Source organism: Rhopalosiphum maidis, chromosome 3 (assembly GCF_003676215.2).
Source record: "Rhopalosiphum maidis isolate BTI-1 chromosome 3, ASM367621v3, whole genome shotgun sequence".
In the NCBI taxonomy this organism is placed as follows: Eukaryota; Metazoa; Arthropoda; class Insecta; order Hemiptera; family Aphididae; genus Rhopalosiphum; species Rhopalosiphum maidis.
Window position 1 is genome coordinate 59,951,880 of NC_040879.1, and position 21,195 is coordinate 59,973,074.

Genomic DNA, 21,195 nt, shown 5'->3' on the forward strand with positions numbered 1-21,195 from the left:
TCTCCATTGCAAAGTGAATGCAATCAATAACTCCAACTACGCCTTGAAAGCCGAACTTTTCATTGAATCTAGAATAATATATATTTATCTATTTATGATACTATGATATGTTATTAACAAATTGTTTCTATAGTGTATACGTTTATTATTATTATAATATATTAATAACATAATATATAATTATTATTAAGCACGTCTACCCTCTTCGCACTACAATTGAATTCATCCAAACTCCTTTGAAAACGTGTTCATCAAAAAGCTACCGATTATTCAGCGCTGATGTAACTTTCTTGATATGATTACTGACAGAAGTTTGACTTAATACTAAATATCTACTTACGCCTATATCGTTATGATAGCTTCCTGGCGCAAAATATCGAATATCAATCAATACCTATAGCTTATAATTTATTATATGAGTTATTTTCAGTTATCGTTTTAAAAAATAATAATAATCGAATTTTTCGTTTGATTGTTAGGTCTCTTGATGTTGCTGGAGATTCCTTGTGAGATAATACCATATTAATAATCCGTTTTATTAAATTAAATTTTGATAATCAATATGTCATAATAAACTTTTTAACTAATTTAATTAATTTCTGTACCTACGGGCTACGAGACTACGAATAGTTATTTTTTAAGTATTTACATTATTATACTGAAAATAAAATATATATTATTAAGAACTGGCCTTTGAAAGAGTTTTTATTAGTATATACTTGTCTAGGGTATCGACGGCACCTTTTTCATTTTTAATGCTTTATAGCTGATGCTTCTATAGCGGCAAGATTTTATAACAAGTCCAAATCATCCATTTAGTCAATAAAATTGTATTAAATTATATATTTTATTAAAATTGAAACAATTATAAATGTACATTAACAATGTGTTTTATAACTAACAGTTACACAAATGATTACGTAACTATGATAATGTAAACTTGAGATAATATTTATTTTATTGTTTTATACGAAAACCGACTTTAACAGACCCTACTTATAATACGTTGCAATTATATTATAATCACTCGAATGAAGATATGAGCAATTTCGTCGTATAAATAAAGTTACCAAATAATCATAAACGAACATTTATTTCGTACAGATGATGTATAAATGCCATCTTTGTGAGCCACACGAAAAATATGCGTATGAATGAAAGTCAATCTTACGATGAATTTTTGTTAACATTCGTATGACGTACAAAATAGACCTCCTGATCCAGGTACGTATAAAAGGGGGGTTTGGGGTTCAACCTCCCCTCACCCGAAATAATTTCGATTAACGAGAACAAAATTGTTTTATTATGTTGTGGCATAATTTGTAATGCTAAATTTTGTAACCCCCCCTGAAATTTTTTTTGTACACGTGCCTGTCCTGATTTATAATTATGAGGTTAGGTCGAGTAGTGCAAGTTACTATTGTTACTAAGCAACAAGTTGTTAAATTTATAAAATCATATACAATTTTCATTGACGAATTTAGGACGAATTACGTTGACGAATTATACATGAACAAGAAAAAGCGTAATAGTGACTACTATTAATTCATAATAATAATAAGCAAAATATTTATATATTAATTAATTATATTTTCCACGGACTTTTTTACCTTCAATAATGTACTGCAAATTACAATAGTATAAAAGGTTTTATTACCAGCGATATTAATTATTTTTGTTTTCAAACATCCTAGCTATGACTTTATAATATAAAAAATCTAAATATTTACTACTACTGCAGATCGCAAACAAATTAAATTTGGGGAGGCTTTTATAATTTGCATGCATGTACTGTGTGTATGCTCTCTGAGATATATAAAGTGGGAATGGGATGTATACAAACCATTTTGGGGGGCTATGATTGATTTTAAGAGGGGTTATCCCCCAAGCCCCCCTAAAACTGCACTTATGACCCTATCGTCCTTTTTAATTTTCCTAAATCAAATAATACATGCTAATACGCTATTATGGCAGTATTATAATATTGTAGCGATTTCTTTTTTGCATGACGAATTCTATGTTTTGTATACAATAACAAAAAGTTAGTTGTTTCAATGTCATTACAAACAGTATATTCGCGTACAAATAAAATACAATTTATTATTTAAAGTAAGTCTATGGAATGACATTGTAAATACTAAATAAATACCTATATTCATAATTTATGAATAAATCTTATGAATCCTAAGATATGATAGGTGTTCGGTAAAAAAAAACACGTAAAAAGTAAATACATCACATACACGATAGAAAAAAAAAATCAACGGAAATAAAAAACTCATGTGAATTGAAATAACATAATATGGTCAATATTGATATGAATATTATAGTAATATATAATATTTAATGAATACGTATGTGTTAACCACATACATTTATAGTTAAGTATTATAATATAATACTTTTTCACCGTTTTAATTTTAAGTATAATCTTTATTTTTATGATTAATTAAAAAATATTATACATACAAATTAAATAATTTTCCTTCAAAAACGAAACAAAAAAAAGGGCTTTCAATTTTAATTTACACAGTTTTTGGAATAGAATAATGTCAGTTATCTTCCAAATATTAAAATATATATCATGCTTATAAATTATAATATACCAGGAATTTTGTCTATAATATGTTCAGCACCCGTAACCTTTGCTATTGTAATGTTGTGAACTATATTCAGTATGGCACTAATAAGTAAAATAGATGATACGTCATAATCTCGTAATTTTGACTGAGTAAGCATAATTTATTATTAATTATACTCATATGAACCTATACGTACATACGCTTATAATATTTGTATCAACATGATTACACACAAATGTAAACCTTTACATTTTTCTAGAAATCCAGTTTTTAAAATAGTTATCTGCAGTATAATATATAAATAAATGTACCTTTCCTTGTCTAGAATAGACTCAAAAACAACTGGATCATTTTAAATGAAAGTTATATCAGTAGATTCTTTGAGATTCAGTGAGAGTTTGTAGCTTTGTATCTCAACCACTGTAGGTTAGGTTTATTTTGAATCTTTTTTTATTTATACATTTACATAGTTACATATAATAAAATAATTATTATGGTTGGATATTTTTAACCGTATTGTATTATATTTTATTATTTAGGCTAATAGATAAGTATTATACATAAATTTAAAATTGAGTTACAGCTAATAATTATTATACATAAGAGACAAACATAGACGGAAATCCAGGGGGCTTGAAGGGGACTAACCCCCCATAAGTTTAAAGTACAAGTTTTAGCCCCCCAGTAATTTCACCAAATTTCTGTTTATGAAGTCCAAATGTACGGTTTAAATATTATATTATATAAAAAATACTCGACCAATTTTATTAAAAAACAATTAAGACAATTTCAACTAAAACAATACGAGAATGATAGACAGTTAGATTGTAATAGATATTCTAATATATATATTATATTATTGGTCGGGTTACCTATATCTAAATGACGCATATGCAAATATGCAGTTTTGTAAAGTATTCGAATAAAAGTATTTGAATACTATTCTAAATACATTTAAAAAATATATTCGAATATGTATTCTGAATATCTTTTTTTAGTGTTTTTATAGCCCATAGATCTTATACTAGTTGAATTTATGTGCGAACGTCTATGATGATATTAATGTATTAGCACAAAAAATCCGATAAATAGACAATAGTGATAGTAATTTGTTATTGCCAGTGTAGATATTATCCGTATTTTGAGCAAAATAAGTATTAATAATTAATAGTATTCTCAAAGTATTCGAATCATTTTTTTAGTATTCCAGAATGTATTCTAAATATTTTTTTTGAAAATTATTCGAATACGTATTCTGAATACTTTTTTAACCGTTTACTCGAATACAAAATAAAAGTATTCTTTACAAGACTGCAAATATGTTTGTGATAGCAATTGATCAATGGATTGGAACCGAATTTCGCACAAATATTATTTGGGATACTATCCTGAACATAAGAATATTTTAAGATACGGTGCCATTATTATATATTATAAAAGGCGGTGTATGATTAAATCTTATAAAGTCAAAAAAAAATATTCAACTGATTTTGATTATTTAAAATAATTTTAGATAATAGATTGAACCAGTTATGTTAGGGTGGCTTACTAATATTCAAATCATAACCGCATATTCATTTATTCCGCCACAGAGGGATTGCCCACCTGTTTCATTTATGCCCGGCCAATGTTTGATTGCTGACTAATACAGCTACAGTAGAAACTCGTTTAATCGTAATTCGATTTACCGTCACTCTCTGCTATCCGTCATCGGTCAACGTCAAAAAAAAATTAATGATGCGATCATTGAAATTTTGAATGTTGATCAAATTATTTTTAATGCCACTGCCGTTGACGAAGAAGTTGATGATGACTTCGAAGATTAAGTGTTTGACAATTGACTTAAAACCACCATCTAGCCACGCAGAAAAGCAATGTTATCAAAATGCATTGATTAGTTTGAGGTACAAGAGTAGACAAATTCAACGCAGGTCTTACTTCTTTGTAAAAATGTAAAATACAAAACATGACCGCTCAAAAGCTCGTGCATTAAAAAAAAAAAAAAACAGAAGATGACGGATTATTTTGTTTAGTATTTTTTAGTATACTATTATTTTTTTACATATTATATATATTATATATTATTAGAATTTATTATTTTTAAATGACGTTGTAAAATATTTACGTTTATTGAAAAACTATGTTTTGTATTATTGTATTTCTGTTAACCGTCATTGTCCCGGTCCCCGACCAACAGTGCCGGTTAAAAGAATTTCTACTGTATTTAAAATAAAAACTCTAATTTTGATAATAAAAGAAAATGTTCTAGATTTATTGACATTTTTTTGATGAAGGGGGGTGAACAGTATAGGAACAAGATATCTAATTTTTTAGATGAAAATTGTTACCTTCATAGTTATATATTGCATTGTTTGAAAATATTTATTTTTTAATTCAGACATTTCAAATACCACTGACTAACCAACGTTTATTTAAAATATCAATATATTTTTAATACACGAGATTGACGAGATGTATTTTATAAGGGAACAAAAACGTTGAGCTAAAACAAATAAAACTATTCTACAATTTTCGTGGGTAAATATATCAGTGGGGGTTAGCAAAAAAACTCATTTTTCTTTCGCAATAGCCTCGTCGTTGAAATATTATACTCCTCTTATAAAACATATAAGTATAACCTACCCCCGGTTTGTATATGGCAACAGAGCGCCAATAGTATTGATTTTCCGAACACACAATGACGAATATTGCCATTTACCACCCTCCCGGATGAGGTTCGGCGCCGAATCGAGATTACTGTTGGACGTTGATATACCCGCACTATTTTGTTGGCATCTATAGGGTACCCAGCTAAATATTATATTGATTCGTTTCAAAAGGACGTCACACCCTCGTTTGTTCCCTCCGTCTAATACGTGCGTAACATAGCAACGATCAGCGTGTACGACATTGTATGTTCAACAGTTAACAGCTTTGTCATCTTTCACTTTCAACATTATATAATATTCAATGTATCCCAACTAACAAATTTAAAATTATCTATCAATAAAATCGTCTGCGTTATTCGGTATAGCAGTTTATTTTATACTTATTTTATAGTTTTAAAATGAGTTAAAGCCTGTAAAATATTATGATTTAAAATTTTTATATAACTCACTTAAAAATTAAAGCATCGAAAAAAACACCAACAAAACGTAAAAAATGTTGTTACATTTAAACAAATCGATTCACTCTAATATTAAAAATAGCAAGTAGTTATTATAGTTGCAAAAAAATATTTGAATTTTAGTTGAGCTGAGTTTGTCCAAACTAACAACATATTTCAAAATATCTCACTGGACAGCACACGATTCCACACAATATATCTTTTTACCTACCCGATTCCGCAGAAAAACTGTGGCGACGTTGCCAATTATGAAGAAAAATAATTATAGTAATAATATTAAATAAAACAAATTATTAAAAATAAATTATACAGAATAATGTATTTCAATTCTGTCGTAAATAATATTGTAATTTGGTTTTTAATGTTTCTATGCATTAATACTCATATGTACTCTATAGTTGAAGTAACAATAAAATAATACAAAAATAGTCAAATTAGTTAAAATAAGTAGTTACAATTTTTTTCCTTGATATTGATGAGAACCAACTTGTGATAAAAATTGAATGATATCGCAATTTGATTTGTTTCATACTTGTATGCATTTATGGTGAATTCCATAGATACGTTATTTTTCTTTCGCGTTCAATATTTTCCGGTAATTATATAAAGTAATTGATCTGACTTAAGTAAATCACAATAATGCGATTTATACGTACGAACAGGTATTGGACAGGTATTGATGAGTCCAGATAAAACATATATGTAATATACTGTAAACTATTCAGATAAGCTAGTATTTGGGGTAAAACTAAAATAATGTTATAATACGACTTATATGTAGTATAAATATCAACCATTTAAATATTTAAAATAATTTTTGTAATACAACCGGCATGTCGCAAATTAGTTTTGTGCGGAATCGTGAATTGCCGATCTCACTGCCACTTCGCTTTGCTCATCAAAACTTTAAATACGTACAATAACAAAATAATAATTATTAACATCGTTAAATTGCATGTCTAAAATAATTGTGTTTTTATATTTTTTAGACAATATAATATTAACATTGACAAAAAACTGTAAGTACATATTTTTCAATTTTTTTATCTAATAAATCACTTTTATTTTTAACAGTGTCAATAATGTCTTTAAATCAATATCATTCAATATATTTCCCTATACAGCCACAAGCAGAAATTGCTTTGATTATTATTTGTATACGAACAGCCCGCTGTCTACTATTAGTCGTAGCTACCGAGTAAACTCGATATCCTGACACTGCTCAAACCTAAATACATCGTACTCCGTTTTTTACATTTGTTAATTTGTTTTACGGGCGCACCTCATGAAGTCGAGTAAAAAGTCGAGTAAATCCAATATGAATCGTTATTACTGTTTTATCTCGTCAAAAATATTAAATGAGGATTATAATGTGGACCGACAAAAGATAAAACATACAACACAATAATTAGTTACAGTAATAATAAGTAATATTTCACTGTCTATATATTTAACTAAAACACATATTTAAATATGAAACTATGAAAGGCAAATTGTCCTTCTCTAGCCATCTCTCGGCTCAAAACTGTCGAATTTCGCTCTTACCCGGACAGTCCGTTCTAGAAAAGTAAATTCAATATACGGCTGGCTCTTCTAGCAGTTTTCGCGAAAAATCTCTCTACTCCTTTTGGTTACATAGGATAATTTATTTAAATTGATGTAATATATTTTCTACTTCGTTATGCTCAACATCAGATCCTTATATTTTCGCTTATTTTATCAATAAAGTAATTCTTAACACATAACAAAATTTAACTTAATTTTTGTCATTGCAGATATAGTTGATACTGCGTGTTACACCACACTCGAAAATTCATCAACACGTCAGGAACCAAACGTCACAGGTACTACTTATAACTCTCACAGAAAACAAAGATCAATACATCAGTTCAGTGGCGTAAACACGGGGTTGCACCACGGTTCACACGCATTCCTTGGCAATATATAACAGGTGTATAAGAAATACGTTTGCACCTGTCCTACGAATACTGCATCGTGTGAAAGCAGTTTTTCATGTTTACGACGTTAAAAAAACATCTGCGGATAACAATTAACAATGAGCAAAGAACGTCTCAGTAGTTTATCTTTGTTAGACATTGAAAAAATCAATTTATTGATGTAAAAAAAAAATATTGGCGAGTTCAATAGCAGTGTGTCAGTTTCGCCGCTTAGCTTTAGCACTATTAATAATTTTTCAAAATAAGAATAAGTAAGTATGTAAAAGCTAAGAATAATAAATGGAGACTTTATTTTTATTACTCATCTAATATATTAATTATTATTATTTGTTATGTTATATTTATGCTTTACACCCAGGAGACCCCAAGAGCTGGTTGGGGAGAGGGGACAAAGTCATACTTTTCACAACACTTTATAATAAAAAATATAATATTTATATTATATGTTCTTAGAGGGAAGGAGACTGGATCCAAGCCTGTTTGCACCTGCTGAAATTTAATGGAATTACGCTAATGCATCAGCTTAATAATTGTGTGACTGGAACGTCCGTAAACTCGATGTTTATAGATATGAAACAGTGGAGGTGGAAATAAACCATCTATTTATCGTCATTCTTAGAAAATTAAGCGATGAAATAAGAATGTAACGCAGCAACTTTTCAAAAAAAACAATTTTTGGGGAAATACTACCTAATTGACTGTATTAAAAATAATATTTGTTCCTTACATTTGTAGTTTTTTTCGTGCCGAGTAACACTTAAATCAATTTGCTAGTGAAGTTATTACACTTGAACCAAAACACACCAAAGCGCTTTGTCCAATCAACCTACATAGGGTTATAAATCAATCGGTTTTTCAGTGTTTTATATTTAAAAAAAAAATTAAAAATATTAGTTTATATTGTTTATAATAATTGTTTCTTTATAATGAACAAAGAACTTGACCAAGAAATAATTAAGTATTAATCAATATTGAATTGATTTATGATGATTTGCAATTTTGGGGAACCAAACGTTCAATATACGCCAAAGACCAAAATAAATGTCATACTGTTAATAATTCTCGGGGACCAAATGTCTTAATATTTGTTAAGGACGAAACGCCCATAATAAATATTGGCCGACTCAACTCTTACCCTTGGAAAATAATTTAATCGATGAAATAAATATACACTTAATGTAGCGCCATCTACCCAAATTTTGCAATGACTTTTTAAAAAGTTTTATGGACTACTTTTTCTACAACTTACTGACTTGACCGTATCAAAAATCTTAAAATTTGAAATGTTTTACTTTACCGTGATGATACTATGCTATACAACTACGTAGTTTTATATAGCTCAACGTGTATGTAGTACGTATAAATGCGTAATGTAACGCATAACATTTATAGTAATCGCTATACAGGACACTATGCAGTATGCAGTAATCGTTCATTAATTATTTAAACGATGTAGCACGCGTAACTAATGAGCTAGACTGCTTGATAAGTCGTTGAGAAAAAGTAGGTAATAAACAGAACACTTATAATTGAAATTATATAATAAGTAAAGAAAGATTTACTTATCATAATAACATACGAGTAGAATAAAAATAGCTAAGTGCAATAATCAGTCTACTAGAACTAGGAATGACTAAGTGGCGATGTGGCTATGACAAAATTCATGAGCCACAGTCTTGCGAAATAGGATAATTAAAAATAAATAATTATAATATTAATATTGATAATGTATAAACAACCAGTGAATCTATCTAGTAGTTATATTCTGCGTAATACTACATAGGTGTTCTCTCGAATTTATACGAATCCTAGCAATGACGTATTGTAGCATCATGATATTAATTATAAATATGGTCTATTATGTTAATATCAAATGAACTGCTGACAATAATATACATCTACCGGCCAAAACGGCATGTTTTAACCTTTAATGCTGCTGAAAGTTAGAATAATATTTAATTTTCATGTACCTAAGCTATATTATACTAATTACAATAATACAGTTAATGGTTATAATATTATAACACTGTATTTTGGATTTACTTTTTACTAGATATGTATCAATCGTACAATCTTAATAAATAATCAAATTATTTCATGTTTTTAATTTGGAAATTGGAAGTAATACTGCCATACTGACAAAAAAAAATTATTGTCAACACGGTATAAAAGTCTAGTTTGATACCACGTTGAATAAAAAAAAAAATTAGTACTAATTTACTGGTTTTACACTGCAAATGTTATTATATTTTATTTGTTAAAATTCTTTAAAAACATATAATTATGGTTTTTATATGTATATTTAAATATTTTGTTGATTAACTTGGATGTTGAAAAGTCCAACACTCCTAATTTTGTTTTATTTGTTCTAATGTTTGTAGTTGTTTAAAGTAATACAAATTTATGATGCATTTTTGAACATATTTTTCAATTATTTGTGTATCTTAACACATATTTTGACCTTTTTGCTTTAAATATTTGTATCATATTTGCCACATTTTCAGTACATATAATTTCGATCTCTAAAAGACAACACATAGGTTTTTTTTAATAGATATAGCCATTGGTATAGGTAGTCTTAACGATCAAGCATAAAAATAAATTACTCAAAAAATAAAATAATCTTATAATATCTAACTTAAAATAAATAAAATATTTTTATTATTAAAAAATACATCTTATATATCATCAGTACCATCAAAATCATAAATAGGTTAACTTTAGGAGACAACTTATGTCGTTCAATAACTGTAAAATTTGATTTAAAAATGTTGTGATTTACTAACTAATGATATTGCTTTGTGATAATAACTTGGTATCTAAAATCTTTGGTCATACAAGAAGTATAACTGTTATTATACAATATTACTTAATAAAATGAGATCAAAATAATGTCATCCACAACCACAGACTTCTACAATACTACATCAATATTATCGAAATCTTTGTCTTCAACATCATACTACAGGCAGTTGTTAATTATCAAACTAGATATTATAATGTGTATCTAAGTCTATATTACACTTCAATCATACATCTTATTAAACTAATTTAAAGTACACGATTTCGAATTTCAATATAACCACATCACATTAATTGATTGGGTGCATTGTAATAGCCAAATTTTTCTGCTATAATTACATTTCACAAAAATATCTATTAAAAATAGTCTTGATATCTCATAAATAGTAAACACGAGTAAACCAAAACCATACTCAAGAACACAAACAACAAATTTAGACAACACCAAAGGATTAAAAGTACTCATTAGAAATGGTATTCGGCTCAATGTATATCACCTCTAGGTCACCTTCATTTGGTTTTGCAAAAAAATTCATGGTTGATATTTCATTGCAAGTCAGGAGTGCAGACAGACTTCCATTATTTAATGAATGCAATCATTTTTGAAAAATGGCTTATAGATATGTTAAGCCATTTAATAATACCTTATATAATTATATTAATAGACAATCCCATATAAAATTATATATAAATATCTCAAGGAAAACACTTGAAAGGTAGATGTACAAGACTAGCTACAAAAATAGTCCGTGGACTTTTCTCTCGTAGAAACATTATATAAATTACATTAAAAAGTCAAATTGACTATGCCAAAAGTAAAATTATATAAATTGGACAAAATCGCATTTCAAATAGGCCATTAAGTGGCAAGACTTCCTCTTTACCACTGTTAATACAAAATCAAATTGAATTAATCTGAGCGTAACTCAAGGGTAAAGTCAATGAAAAAATAACACCTTTAAAGTCGCAGATTTAGATGTTTTGGTAAACAATGCTTTAGATGTAGTTATATCCATATAACTATATGGCCTGTACTTGATGACAGTGAACAAAAACAGCTACTTAGCATGTGAAGAATGGGGCCTCACTTCTCGTACTATAATAATTTTAAGCTATAACTAGAAATCAAAATTATATACATAATATGTATCTTCATACAATTACAAAATAGATATAGAATCATGTATGTAAAACCATGGAGATTTTGGTGTCAACATTTCAAATTTAAACAATTTCATAGACATTTTACTTTGCACATAATTATATATTTGGTGAGTTATGAGTGTTATGACAATTTTCTCTAAATTGTATTTGCTTGCATATTTAATTCTTCTAATGATTGACAGTGATAATGTGATGTTGATAAACTAAACTATAATTCAATAATAAATTATTAACATAAAGTTTATGTAGATACATATTATGATGTTATACATTTTTTATAAAACCTCAAAGTTTAAATAAAAAGCAATGTCTTTTAATTTGTAACTGAATTTTTATTAACACATTATAATGCTAAATACTAAAAGGTTTAGTGTTTTTCATTAAATATTTTATATAGAAATATTATAAATTATTATTCTATGAGCTTTTACATTTATTATACTACATAATATATTACTTTATTTGAAAACTACAAATCACCATATTTTAGATACAAGTGTTATTTATTTTTAAATATACACTATTTTTTTTTTTATATATAATTTAACACGTCATTAATATCGCATTAGGAACCAGGAAGGCAATCCTAACGCTAAGAAAACTAATTGAAAAACAAATCAGAAGAAACAAAGATACATTTATAGCCTTTGTCGATTTGGAGAAGGCGTTTAATAATGTAAAGTGGAGTATATTATTCGATATTCTAAAAACAATTGGAATTAAGTATTATGACAGAAAATGCATCTATAATTTATACAAAAACCAAACTTTATTAATATGTATAGATGGGAAAGAAGAACTAGCAAAAATTAAAAAGAGTGTTTAATCTATATGTTGAAGAAGTAATGAAAGAATTAAGAATAGAAGTTAAGCAAAGAGTTAGAATAGGTGGAGAAACAATTAATGTACTAAGATTTGCTGATGACATTGCCTTTTGCGCAGAAACAGAGGATGATCTGCAAAAAATTTTAACTAATGTCAATAAAATATTATAGGACAAATATGGAATGTGATTAAATAAAAAAAAGACAAAGGTTATGATGTGCAGCAAGACAAACCCTGTTCAATTTAATATACATATAGATAACACACACATAGAACAAGTGCATCACTTTAATTACTTAGAAAGTAAAATAACGGAAGATGGCCGTAGTAAAAATGAAATTCTAAATAGAATAGCACAAGTGAAGAGGGCTTTCCAGAAAAAAAAACACCTATTAACCACCAATAATATGACCTTAGAGGTAAAGAAAAAGTTCTTAAAAATATATGTATGTATTGCCTTATATGGCTGTGAAACCTGGACAATCAGTGTAATAGAGAAAAGAAAACTAGAGGCCTTCGAAATGTGGTGTTATCATAAAATATTAAGAATTAAATGGATTAATAGAATAACGAATGACGCAGTACTAAATAGTATAAAAGAAAAGAAAGTACTATGGCATACCATAAAAGTTAGAAGAGCTAAAATGATAGGACATCTACTATGCCATGAGAGTCTATCGAAAACCGTCATAGAAGGCGACGTTGAAGACCATATAGGAAGAGGAAGACCAAAGATGGAGTACATGAAGCAAATCATAATTGACATGGTGAAGAACAGTTATAAGGAACTAAAGGAATTGAGTAACGATAGAGACGCGTGGAGAACTGCAGCAAACCAATCTAAGGGTTGAAGACTGAAAAGAAGAATATAATAATAACGGGATCAGAATCTGTATCATCCAAATTTTCTAAATATTTTTTTTTTTACAATTCTCTAAACCACAAAATAACATTTCAGACATTTTAGAATAAAACCGTGAAAAAAAATAAAACAAAAACAAAGATATTTGCACACGTTTACAAAAAAAAATCACATTGATACTATTGAATGAACGTTGCTCACTTTTATAGATACTAATAACTTTGCATATAAATATCTGATCAATAAATATTCATAAAATTATTATATTTACAAAAGTCTATTTAGATAATTGTCAATTGAAGGTATAAATAGTATCAGATGAATCAAGGTATAAATAAAACAGTGGCTCTCAAAATGCTAACAAGGTGAGTGATGCACCCACTACGAGACCAATGACGGATAAATATAATATTACAACCAGAATAAAATAAATATACTAATTAATTAATTAAAAATGATTTCATTTGTTATAGTTAGAATTTATAATTAAAATTGTTGTTTATTTCAATATTATGTAGATACATTATTAGCCATAATTCATTCATGTATTCATGCATCATATTTTATAAGTTTTTAATTAATATAATTCCAATCTTTAGTTCTAACTGTTAACTTGTACAAATTTAAAACTTACTAAAGTTAAAAATTATTTATACCAAAAAAAAATACATTTAAAATTATAACAACTTAAATTTAAAAAATATTCTATCAAAAACCTCATTGTTCTTTGATTCTCCATTTATCATCAATTAGAACCAGTTTTCCGTCTTTTGATAATTTAGCAAGATGATTTTTCACAATATACGATGCTACTCTCTTGTAATCATTGGGAATAACCTAAGCAAATTAAAAATATATTAAACAAAAATACAATATTAGATTCATAATACATAAAGAAAAAAAATCTAATAATAAAAGTTTGGACTTACTGTATACATTTCATTTACAATTTCTTCTTCAGACAATGATCTAGATGGACTTTTATTAATCAAATTATATAATTCCATTTCTCTTTCTAGCCGATGCTTAATATAATTATTTACTCGAACAATTGGATCCTAAAAAATAAAGATTTTTAAGTTATTCAATTTATGTTATACAATAGCAATTAAAATCATAAAAAAAATGCATTACACAAATACACAATGTATATAAGACACAATACAAATAAAAATTCAATAGTTGGGACTCGGAACTTAATGCATTAAATAAATTTTACATATGTAACAATTTTTTTTTATACAAAAATATAATTATAGTGGAATAGACTTGTTAAAATACATATTTATTCAAAAATTGTAATTATGTGTAAAAGTATTTATATGCATAATATTTTGTATTATCTATGATTATAAAAAACTTATTATTAATTTAACTCAAAAAATATATGTATGCATAGTTATTATTTATAAACAAAATATGATATGTATAAAATTATTAAATATGCAAAATCACTTTAATTTAATAAAATGTGCAAAAAAAGAATGCAATATGCATTTTTAGATTTAAGTTATATTCAAAACAAATTTGTATTGAATCAGATTTTTTTAATAAGGAACTTCTCAAAAAATTTGCAAATGCATGAATAAGCCTTGAGAATAAGTATTGTAACATTTGTTACACAATATAATATATTATATTTATTACACAGTAAACACACACTATAGGAATGTAGGATTGACCATTATAAAATATATACACTAAACATTTTTATACATGTCCAAATTACTACTTAATATATTAAAATGACACGGTAAGTAGTTCAAAACTAACTATTAACACGAGCAAAATTAACAATATACTTATTAACAGCTATCTTCCAAGATAGTAAAGTACTATTTTAAATATAATAATGATTATAGAATTATAAGCCAAATAATTTTATTATTGATAAAAAAAAAACCTCATACACAATGATCTAACCCCCAGCTGCCAAAAACTTATTCATAAGAAATAGAAAACCATTTATGTATAACTAATATTGTAACAAGGTTCCTTCGACCATATTACAATATCTTAACATTTTATGTTTAAAAATTACTAAATATATTAATTACTTTTATAACAGAACCGTGACCAGGAAATATAACTGTTGGGTTTAGGTCTAAAATCAATTGTAATGAGTTTAAATATTCTGTTAGATCTTCAAACACAGTAGTTCCCTCTCCAAGCACACAATCAGCAGAGAACAATGCATTATCTTCTTCCAAAAACATAACTATATGATCAGTTGTATGTCCAGGTGTATGATGAATTCTAAAAATATTAAATGGTAAAAATATTATTTTTATTTAATATTAATAGCAAAGGAAGAATAAATAATTACATTAAAGTAGCACCTTCAACATGAAACTTTTGTTTATTCTCAACAAAATGAAGTGGAAAGTTGTAATCCCGCTTTTTACCTATTTTTGGATTAAATTTCCAAACTTTGCATTCTAAAATATAAATTATTAGTATTAATTTATATTCTTATTAAGAAAATATTATTTAATTTTGATAAAATATAAATATATAAACCATTTATGATTATTAATATAAATTATACAGGTCAAAATGGATAATGAAATACGTTTTCGAAAAGTGACAATAATTTATAAGAATTAAATATGAAAAATGTAAAAAAAAAAAACGACACCTTAATTATACGAGTAGCTATTTAAAAAAATAATAATAATATATTTTTATAAAAGATTTTTCATAAATATTAAAATATCATGTTTTGTTTTAAAAATTTTAATTTTAAATACACAAATTGTAAGCAATGACTTTAGAAATTCATTCAAGTTATAAACAAAACATTTACTATTTATTGACATATTTTTAACCTTAAAACTTATGAATATTAATTTTATTTTATTTTTTTTTATAATCTTAACAGTAATAAATGGCTCAAATAGCACAGAAGTTTTTTTTAATTGTCTACAGAATATAACTTTGTAGACTTGTAGACTTATATGAGTTCTACAGTTAAAAGTCTGTATGCTCTACTTCTAATTAGGTATGTCTCACCAAAATTTAATATAAGTACTGAATGTATTCCATGAAATTTGTTGTTAGCATAATATTAATAATCATATATAATTATCATTATACAGTAAAATCCCGTTACAACAAACTCCAGGGGACTGAATTTTTTTTTGTTATAATGGAAATTTTGTTGTAACAAAAATTCAAATATGCTTTTTATAAAGGGACTTTTATGACTTTCGTTATAACGGGATTTTTCGTTGTATTGGTAATCTTTGTAACGGAGATTTACTGTATTTCTAAAATAAAATTTTTCTAAGAGTAGACATTCTAACACTTGTTATAGATACATCAAAATGTAATTTATTCTACTCTAATATAATTATATACATTAGGTATATATTTAATATGTTACCATTTTTATTAGTGATCATATCCAACACATTATTTACTCCGCCAATATGATCTGAGTGCCAATGTGATATTATAATATGATCAAGTTGAAAATTATACTTAATCATTGTTTCTTGGAGATTTTTTATGTATTCCGGAAAGTTTGGCTCTCCTGTGTCAATCAATATACGTCTGTAATAAAATATAATATTAATAAATAAAATAAAAATGTAATTTTAATATAAAATAATTATAATTTATACAACAAATAGCATAAAACTCAAAAATATACTTATCTAATTAAAATGATATAAACTTTTTTAATAGGTAGACAATAATATTAGATTTTTAATTATATTACTAAAGCTGAATTTATATGCATTAGCATGTTTTTTCTTTTTTGCCATTTCTGATTACTGCTTTTGTTTATAATGAAATCATTAAATATTATTACATATTTTAACTTTAACTATTAACATGTAAAATGCATGTATATTAAAACAGTGATGATTAGTAAGAGAAAAAAATTAAATATTATCTATACAAAAAATACCCAAGGTTTTATATAGGTATAGTAGGTACTATGTAGTTTCATTTGATAAAAGTATAAACATTGTTGAAAACACCAAAATCAAACTTGGTCAAAACAAATGCTTAAAAGATCAATAAAAAATTACAAAAACACATAAGAAAATATTGAGGACTAAAATCTATGTTTATAATATGTAATACTTGAAATGGAAACTAATATATGAATTAAGATTGGGAAGTTACAAGATTTAAAAACTCAACAAAAGATATGTAATGTTGAACAGTGGCTTTTTATCCAACAGAAGATAATTTTTTTAAATTTTAAACACATCATTGTTTTATATTATAGATTTTAATAACATTAATAGATTGTGCTTATAATAATATTTTTAAGATTTTAGAACTTAAAAATTTAGTTTTTATATTTTAAATATCATGTTTTTTCACATTTTATGTTGCATATTTTCAACAAAAAAAATATACACATATTTTACAATCACCTAACTTTAGTTATTAACCTGGCATAATCAGGATTGTACTGATTGCACCTCAATATTATTATATTTATAACTAGAATCTCACGTCTCCAGAATTTACAAAAATGTGTAAGTAAAATGTATTTAAAATATATAATATGTTTTTGATGAGAAATAAAAACCTAAAAACATTTTCAACTATGATTCACAAATATTTTTTAATAAATGTATGTTGTAATTTTAATGTTAGTGTACAAATCTGTTCTATTGTAGAACATGATAATACAAATATGCATTACCATTTTCAGTAGATAATTCAACTTTAACATACAAAGTATTTTACATTTTTACCTCAACACTTAATAATTCAAATTGGCTGAAAACATATAAACATCAATACCCAGGAAACCTAAAACTGAGGTGTTGTGTTCTCATAAATTATGTGATTTTTCACATTATTATAAATGGAATACAGATTAGGAGACAATGACCAAAAAAAAATCTTCAACCAGATTTCACATGTTTAAACATATCGCCTAAACCCATTATGTTTTGATGCTACTACATAGAACATACCGCTCACCCGTGCCAACCACATAAGTATTTGTACCCTGTAGCGTCATGAAACCAGGATTGCATCCCAACACCCGTAACACTCTGGGTGAGACGCTGCTGACAGCGGGCAGACGGGGCAATGACATCCTTGAACGGGCTCGAGGTGGTTTTGTGCTGCTGAGTCTACTGATAATCAACTGTGTCGACGGACGGCTGTGATGACGAACGAACGACAACACAGATACGGGCAACGGCCATCCTAATGGTCGTGTAACGGTGAACATTGACCGACTGCCGATTACGGGCTATAAAATACATCAAAAACACAGTAAGTTATCATCACAACGAATAGTAATAGTAATCAGAAATTCAAAACCATTACCAATCCAGTGTAATACGAGTAATTGTACTACACCTCAAACTTGACCTACGACTTACAAGCGGCGATTGTCGGCCCAACATAAACCGTAAGTGCAGTAATATCGGTTCACTCTGTCACGACATGGGTAATTTAATTGAATGACTTACGGTTTTTAGGCGTGACCTTAGATCGTAGTAATAGCGCATTACACTTAATTGGCATGATTTTATAAATTAACCTACGTTTTTACCTACAATTATTATATGGTTAAAGAGTTCGACAGTGTGATAAAAAATCATGAAATTATTGAACTAAGATAACGTTATCTCTACTAATAATATATTATTATGCAATATTTATATTAGTTTATAGAGTTATAAATTAATATTTTTTATGGTTCGAATACCTACTTGACATTTGACAATATTCTTTTAAAATTGGTTCCAATTGTTCCAAGTCTAATTTCGTATGTAATAATGCAATATAGTCGTAATATTTTAATATGTGTATTACTCTGTATTGGATTTATCCACGGTCGGACGTAACAAGGTAAAAATTGATAAATACCTAAACATGACAAGGTATTAGACCGGTGATAGACTAACATAAAGTCCTAAGACCAAAGCTTGCGCTAACGTGCAGTTGTGCAAAAAATGTGCAGTTTATAAAAAATAATATGTTTTGAATTTTTAATAATTAATTCTATATGTCTATAGGCTTATAACATAGGTATCATTTGATTATTTTGTTTACCGAATTTATTAGGAATCATGATTGAAACATTGATCATTAATTTATGAATATCAAGAGATTAAATCTAGGGTCTTTAAGATAAACCATGGTCATCACCATTGTGTTATGCCGTCAAATATTGTGATTGTGCATTTGTGCTCAAATCACCAAATGGAAAACAGTGATTATTTAAAGAATTTTGTTATTTAAACTGTCAATATTTATAGATTATGATGTATAATATTTCTGATAGTATGTGTTGTATATGTATCAATTTTTTTTACATTTGTAAAACAGTGTGTGCACACTGCAGCTCTTATACTTCTTTAGCGCAAGCTCTGCGGCTAGGGCAATGATTGAAAAGGCACCAAAATAATTGTAAGTGATTATTCATATTATGATGAGGGTACCTTCAATAGTTCAATATACGTTGGCAAAAACAAAACGGTGGAAATATAGTAAGAAAACTGCAAAGTGCAGTTCAAATTGTACACAACCAAACGGGGGGGACAATAAAATACTATTAAGAGGATGTCAGCGCACTGTTTGTTTTCTCTCTCTAGCCCACGCGCAACATAGACAAAACGAATTTACGCAGTCTGAGTAGAACTCGCTCAGTTTTGGTTCTAGAGTAAATATACCAATTGTAAAATTAAATTTTGACAATATTTCTGAGTACAAGATGATGAGTTTTTTTTTAAAAAATTAAAATTTCAAAAAGTTAAAGATTATTTAAAAATGTAATTTATAGCTATTTCTAAACTATATAATTAACGTTGTATTGGTAATAATGGAAACTACTTAACAACTCATCGTCTTGTACTTAGAAATATTATCAAAACTTTATTTTATAAATAGGTATATTTACTCTAAAATCAAAATTGAGCGAGTTCTACTCAGACTGCATAAATGCATTTTGTCCATGTTGCGTGTGGGCTAAAGAGAGAAAACAAACAGTGCGCTGAATCCTCTTAATATTAATTATTGAATACTTTAAAAAAGAAATTAAATCCCAATCAAGAAGAGCTTAGCTGTGAGTGACAAACCTAGTAAAATATTTTCAAAAGCTGTTAGTAACATTCCAGCAGAAGCTTTATTATTTTGTTATAAACGAGTAATATTGTTTCTTATGTATATAAGCATATATTTGAATCCCGGAAAAAAAACACGGAATAAAAGAACAATTTTTAAAAATTTTAAATTTATTAATTGATTATATAAATTAAAAAATTATCACTTACTACCTAGTACCTACGCACACATTTACATTTACACAACACTTATACATCCACGACGCACATCGAAATTTGAGTTGTTTAAGATGTATATAAATAATTTACAGTTTTAAAATACTCATAACTCGCTTTAAAATTAAAATATAATAAAGCGCTTATGAGATGCCCTAGATAATGTTCTTAACTTTAAATTTTATTTATAACATAATTTTATATATTTGCTATGTTGCGCGTGGATTAGAGCTAGGGAGACAACATAATATTACATATACTATACGCCAATATCCTCTTAATAACCGTCGGTATCTAATCTTTAAGAAAAATGTATAATATTTAATATGATTTTTAAAATATTGAAATATAAATGTATTTCTTTTAAAAAATGTAGTTTTTTATGAGTTATTATATTTCAATTTATTAAATACGTATGAAATTGAAACTTTTAAATCCAATAAAGGAGGTGAAAAAGGAACTTATTATTTGTATATTATTTTAGAGAAAATGTTACGCGCTAAATTTTTTATTTTTTACACTTTTAAAATTATAATATGATATTATTATTAATTGATAAATGATTAATAATAATAATTTGATATATATTTCGTGTAAATGTGTATAAATA

At 26.9% G+C, this 21,195-nt stretch overlaps 1 protein-coding gene across 3 annotated transcripts; it reads right to left on the reverse strand.

The window, feature by feature from the left end:
- Window positions 1-12,056: 12,056 nt before the first annotated feature.
- Window positions 12,057-18,894, reverse strand: LOC113556229 (beta-lactamase-like protein 2 homolog). Of its 3 annotated transcripts, none has more exons than XM_026961053.1 (7): window positions 18,861-18,894; window positions 18,267-18,550; window positions 16,706-16,875; window positions 15,647-15,758; window positions 15,378-15,576; window positions 14,250-14,378; window positions 12,057-14,157 (listed from the first exon to the last, which is right to left on the reverse strand). In XM_026961053.1, exons 2-7 carry the CDS (start codon window positions 18,527-18,529, stop codon window positions 14,038-14,040), a joined length of 993 nt encoding a protein of 330 aa, XP_026816854.1. In that variant the 5' UTR covers window positions 18,530-18,550; window positions 18,861-18,894; the 3' UTR covers window positions 12,057-14,037. The 3 variants fall into 3 exon arrangements, with proteins under 3 accessions (XP_026816854.1, XP_026816852.1, XP_026816853.1); XM_026961051.1 differs by lacking the exon at window positions 18,861-18,894 and adding an exon at window positions 18,684-18,854; XM_026961052.1 differs by lacking the exon at window positions 18,861-18,894 and adding an exon at window positions 18,628-18,851.
- Between the last annotated feature and the right edge of the window lie 2,301 nt (window positions 18,895-21,195).

Bases quoted from the DNA above. Each gene is read 5' to 3' on its own strand.
- LOC113556229 (XM_026961051.1), bottom strand. From the start codon at position 18,707: ATGTTGGGCCGACAATCGCCGCTT. The intron at 18,551-18,683 runs GTAAGTCGTAGG...TGTATTTTATAG, and splicing joins TGGGCCGACAATCGCCGCTT to CCCGTAATCGGCAGTCGGTC. The intron at 16,876-18,266 runs GTATGTTCTATG...ATTTTATTACAG, and splicing joins GTGGTTGGCACGGGTGAGCG to ACGTATATTGATTGACACAG.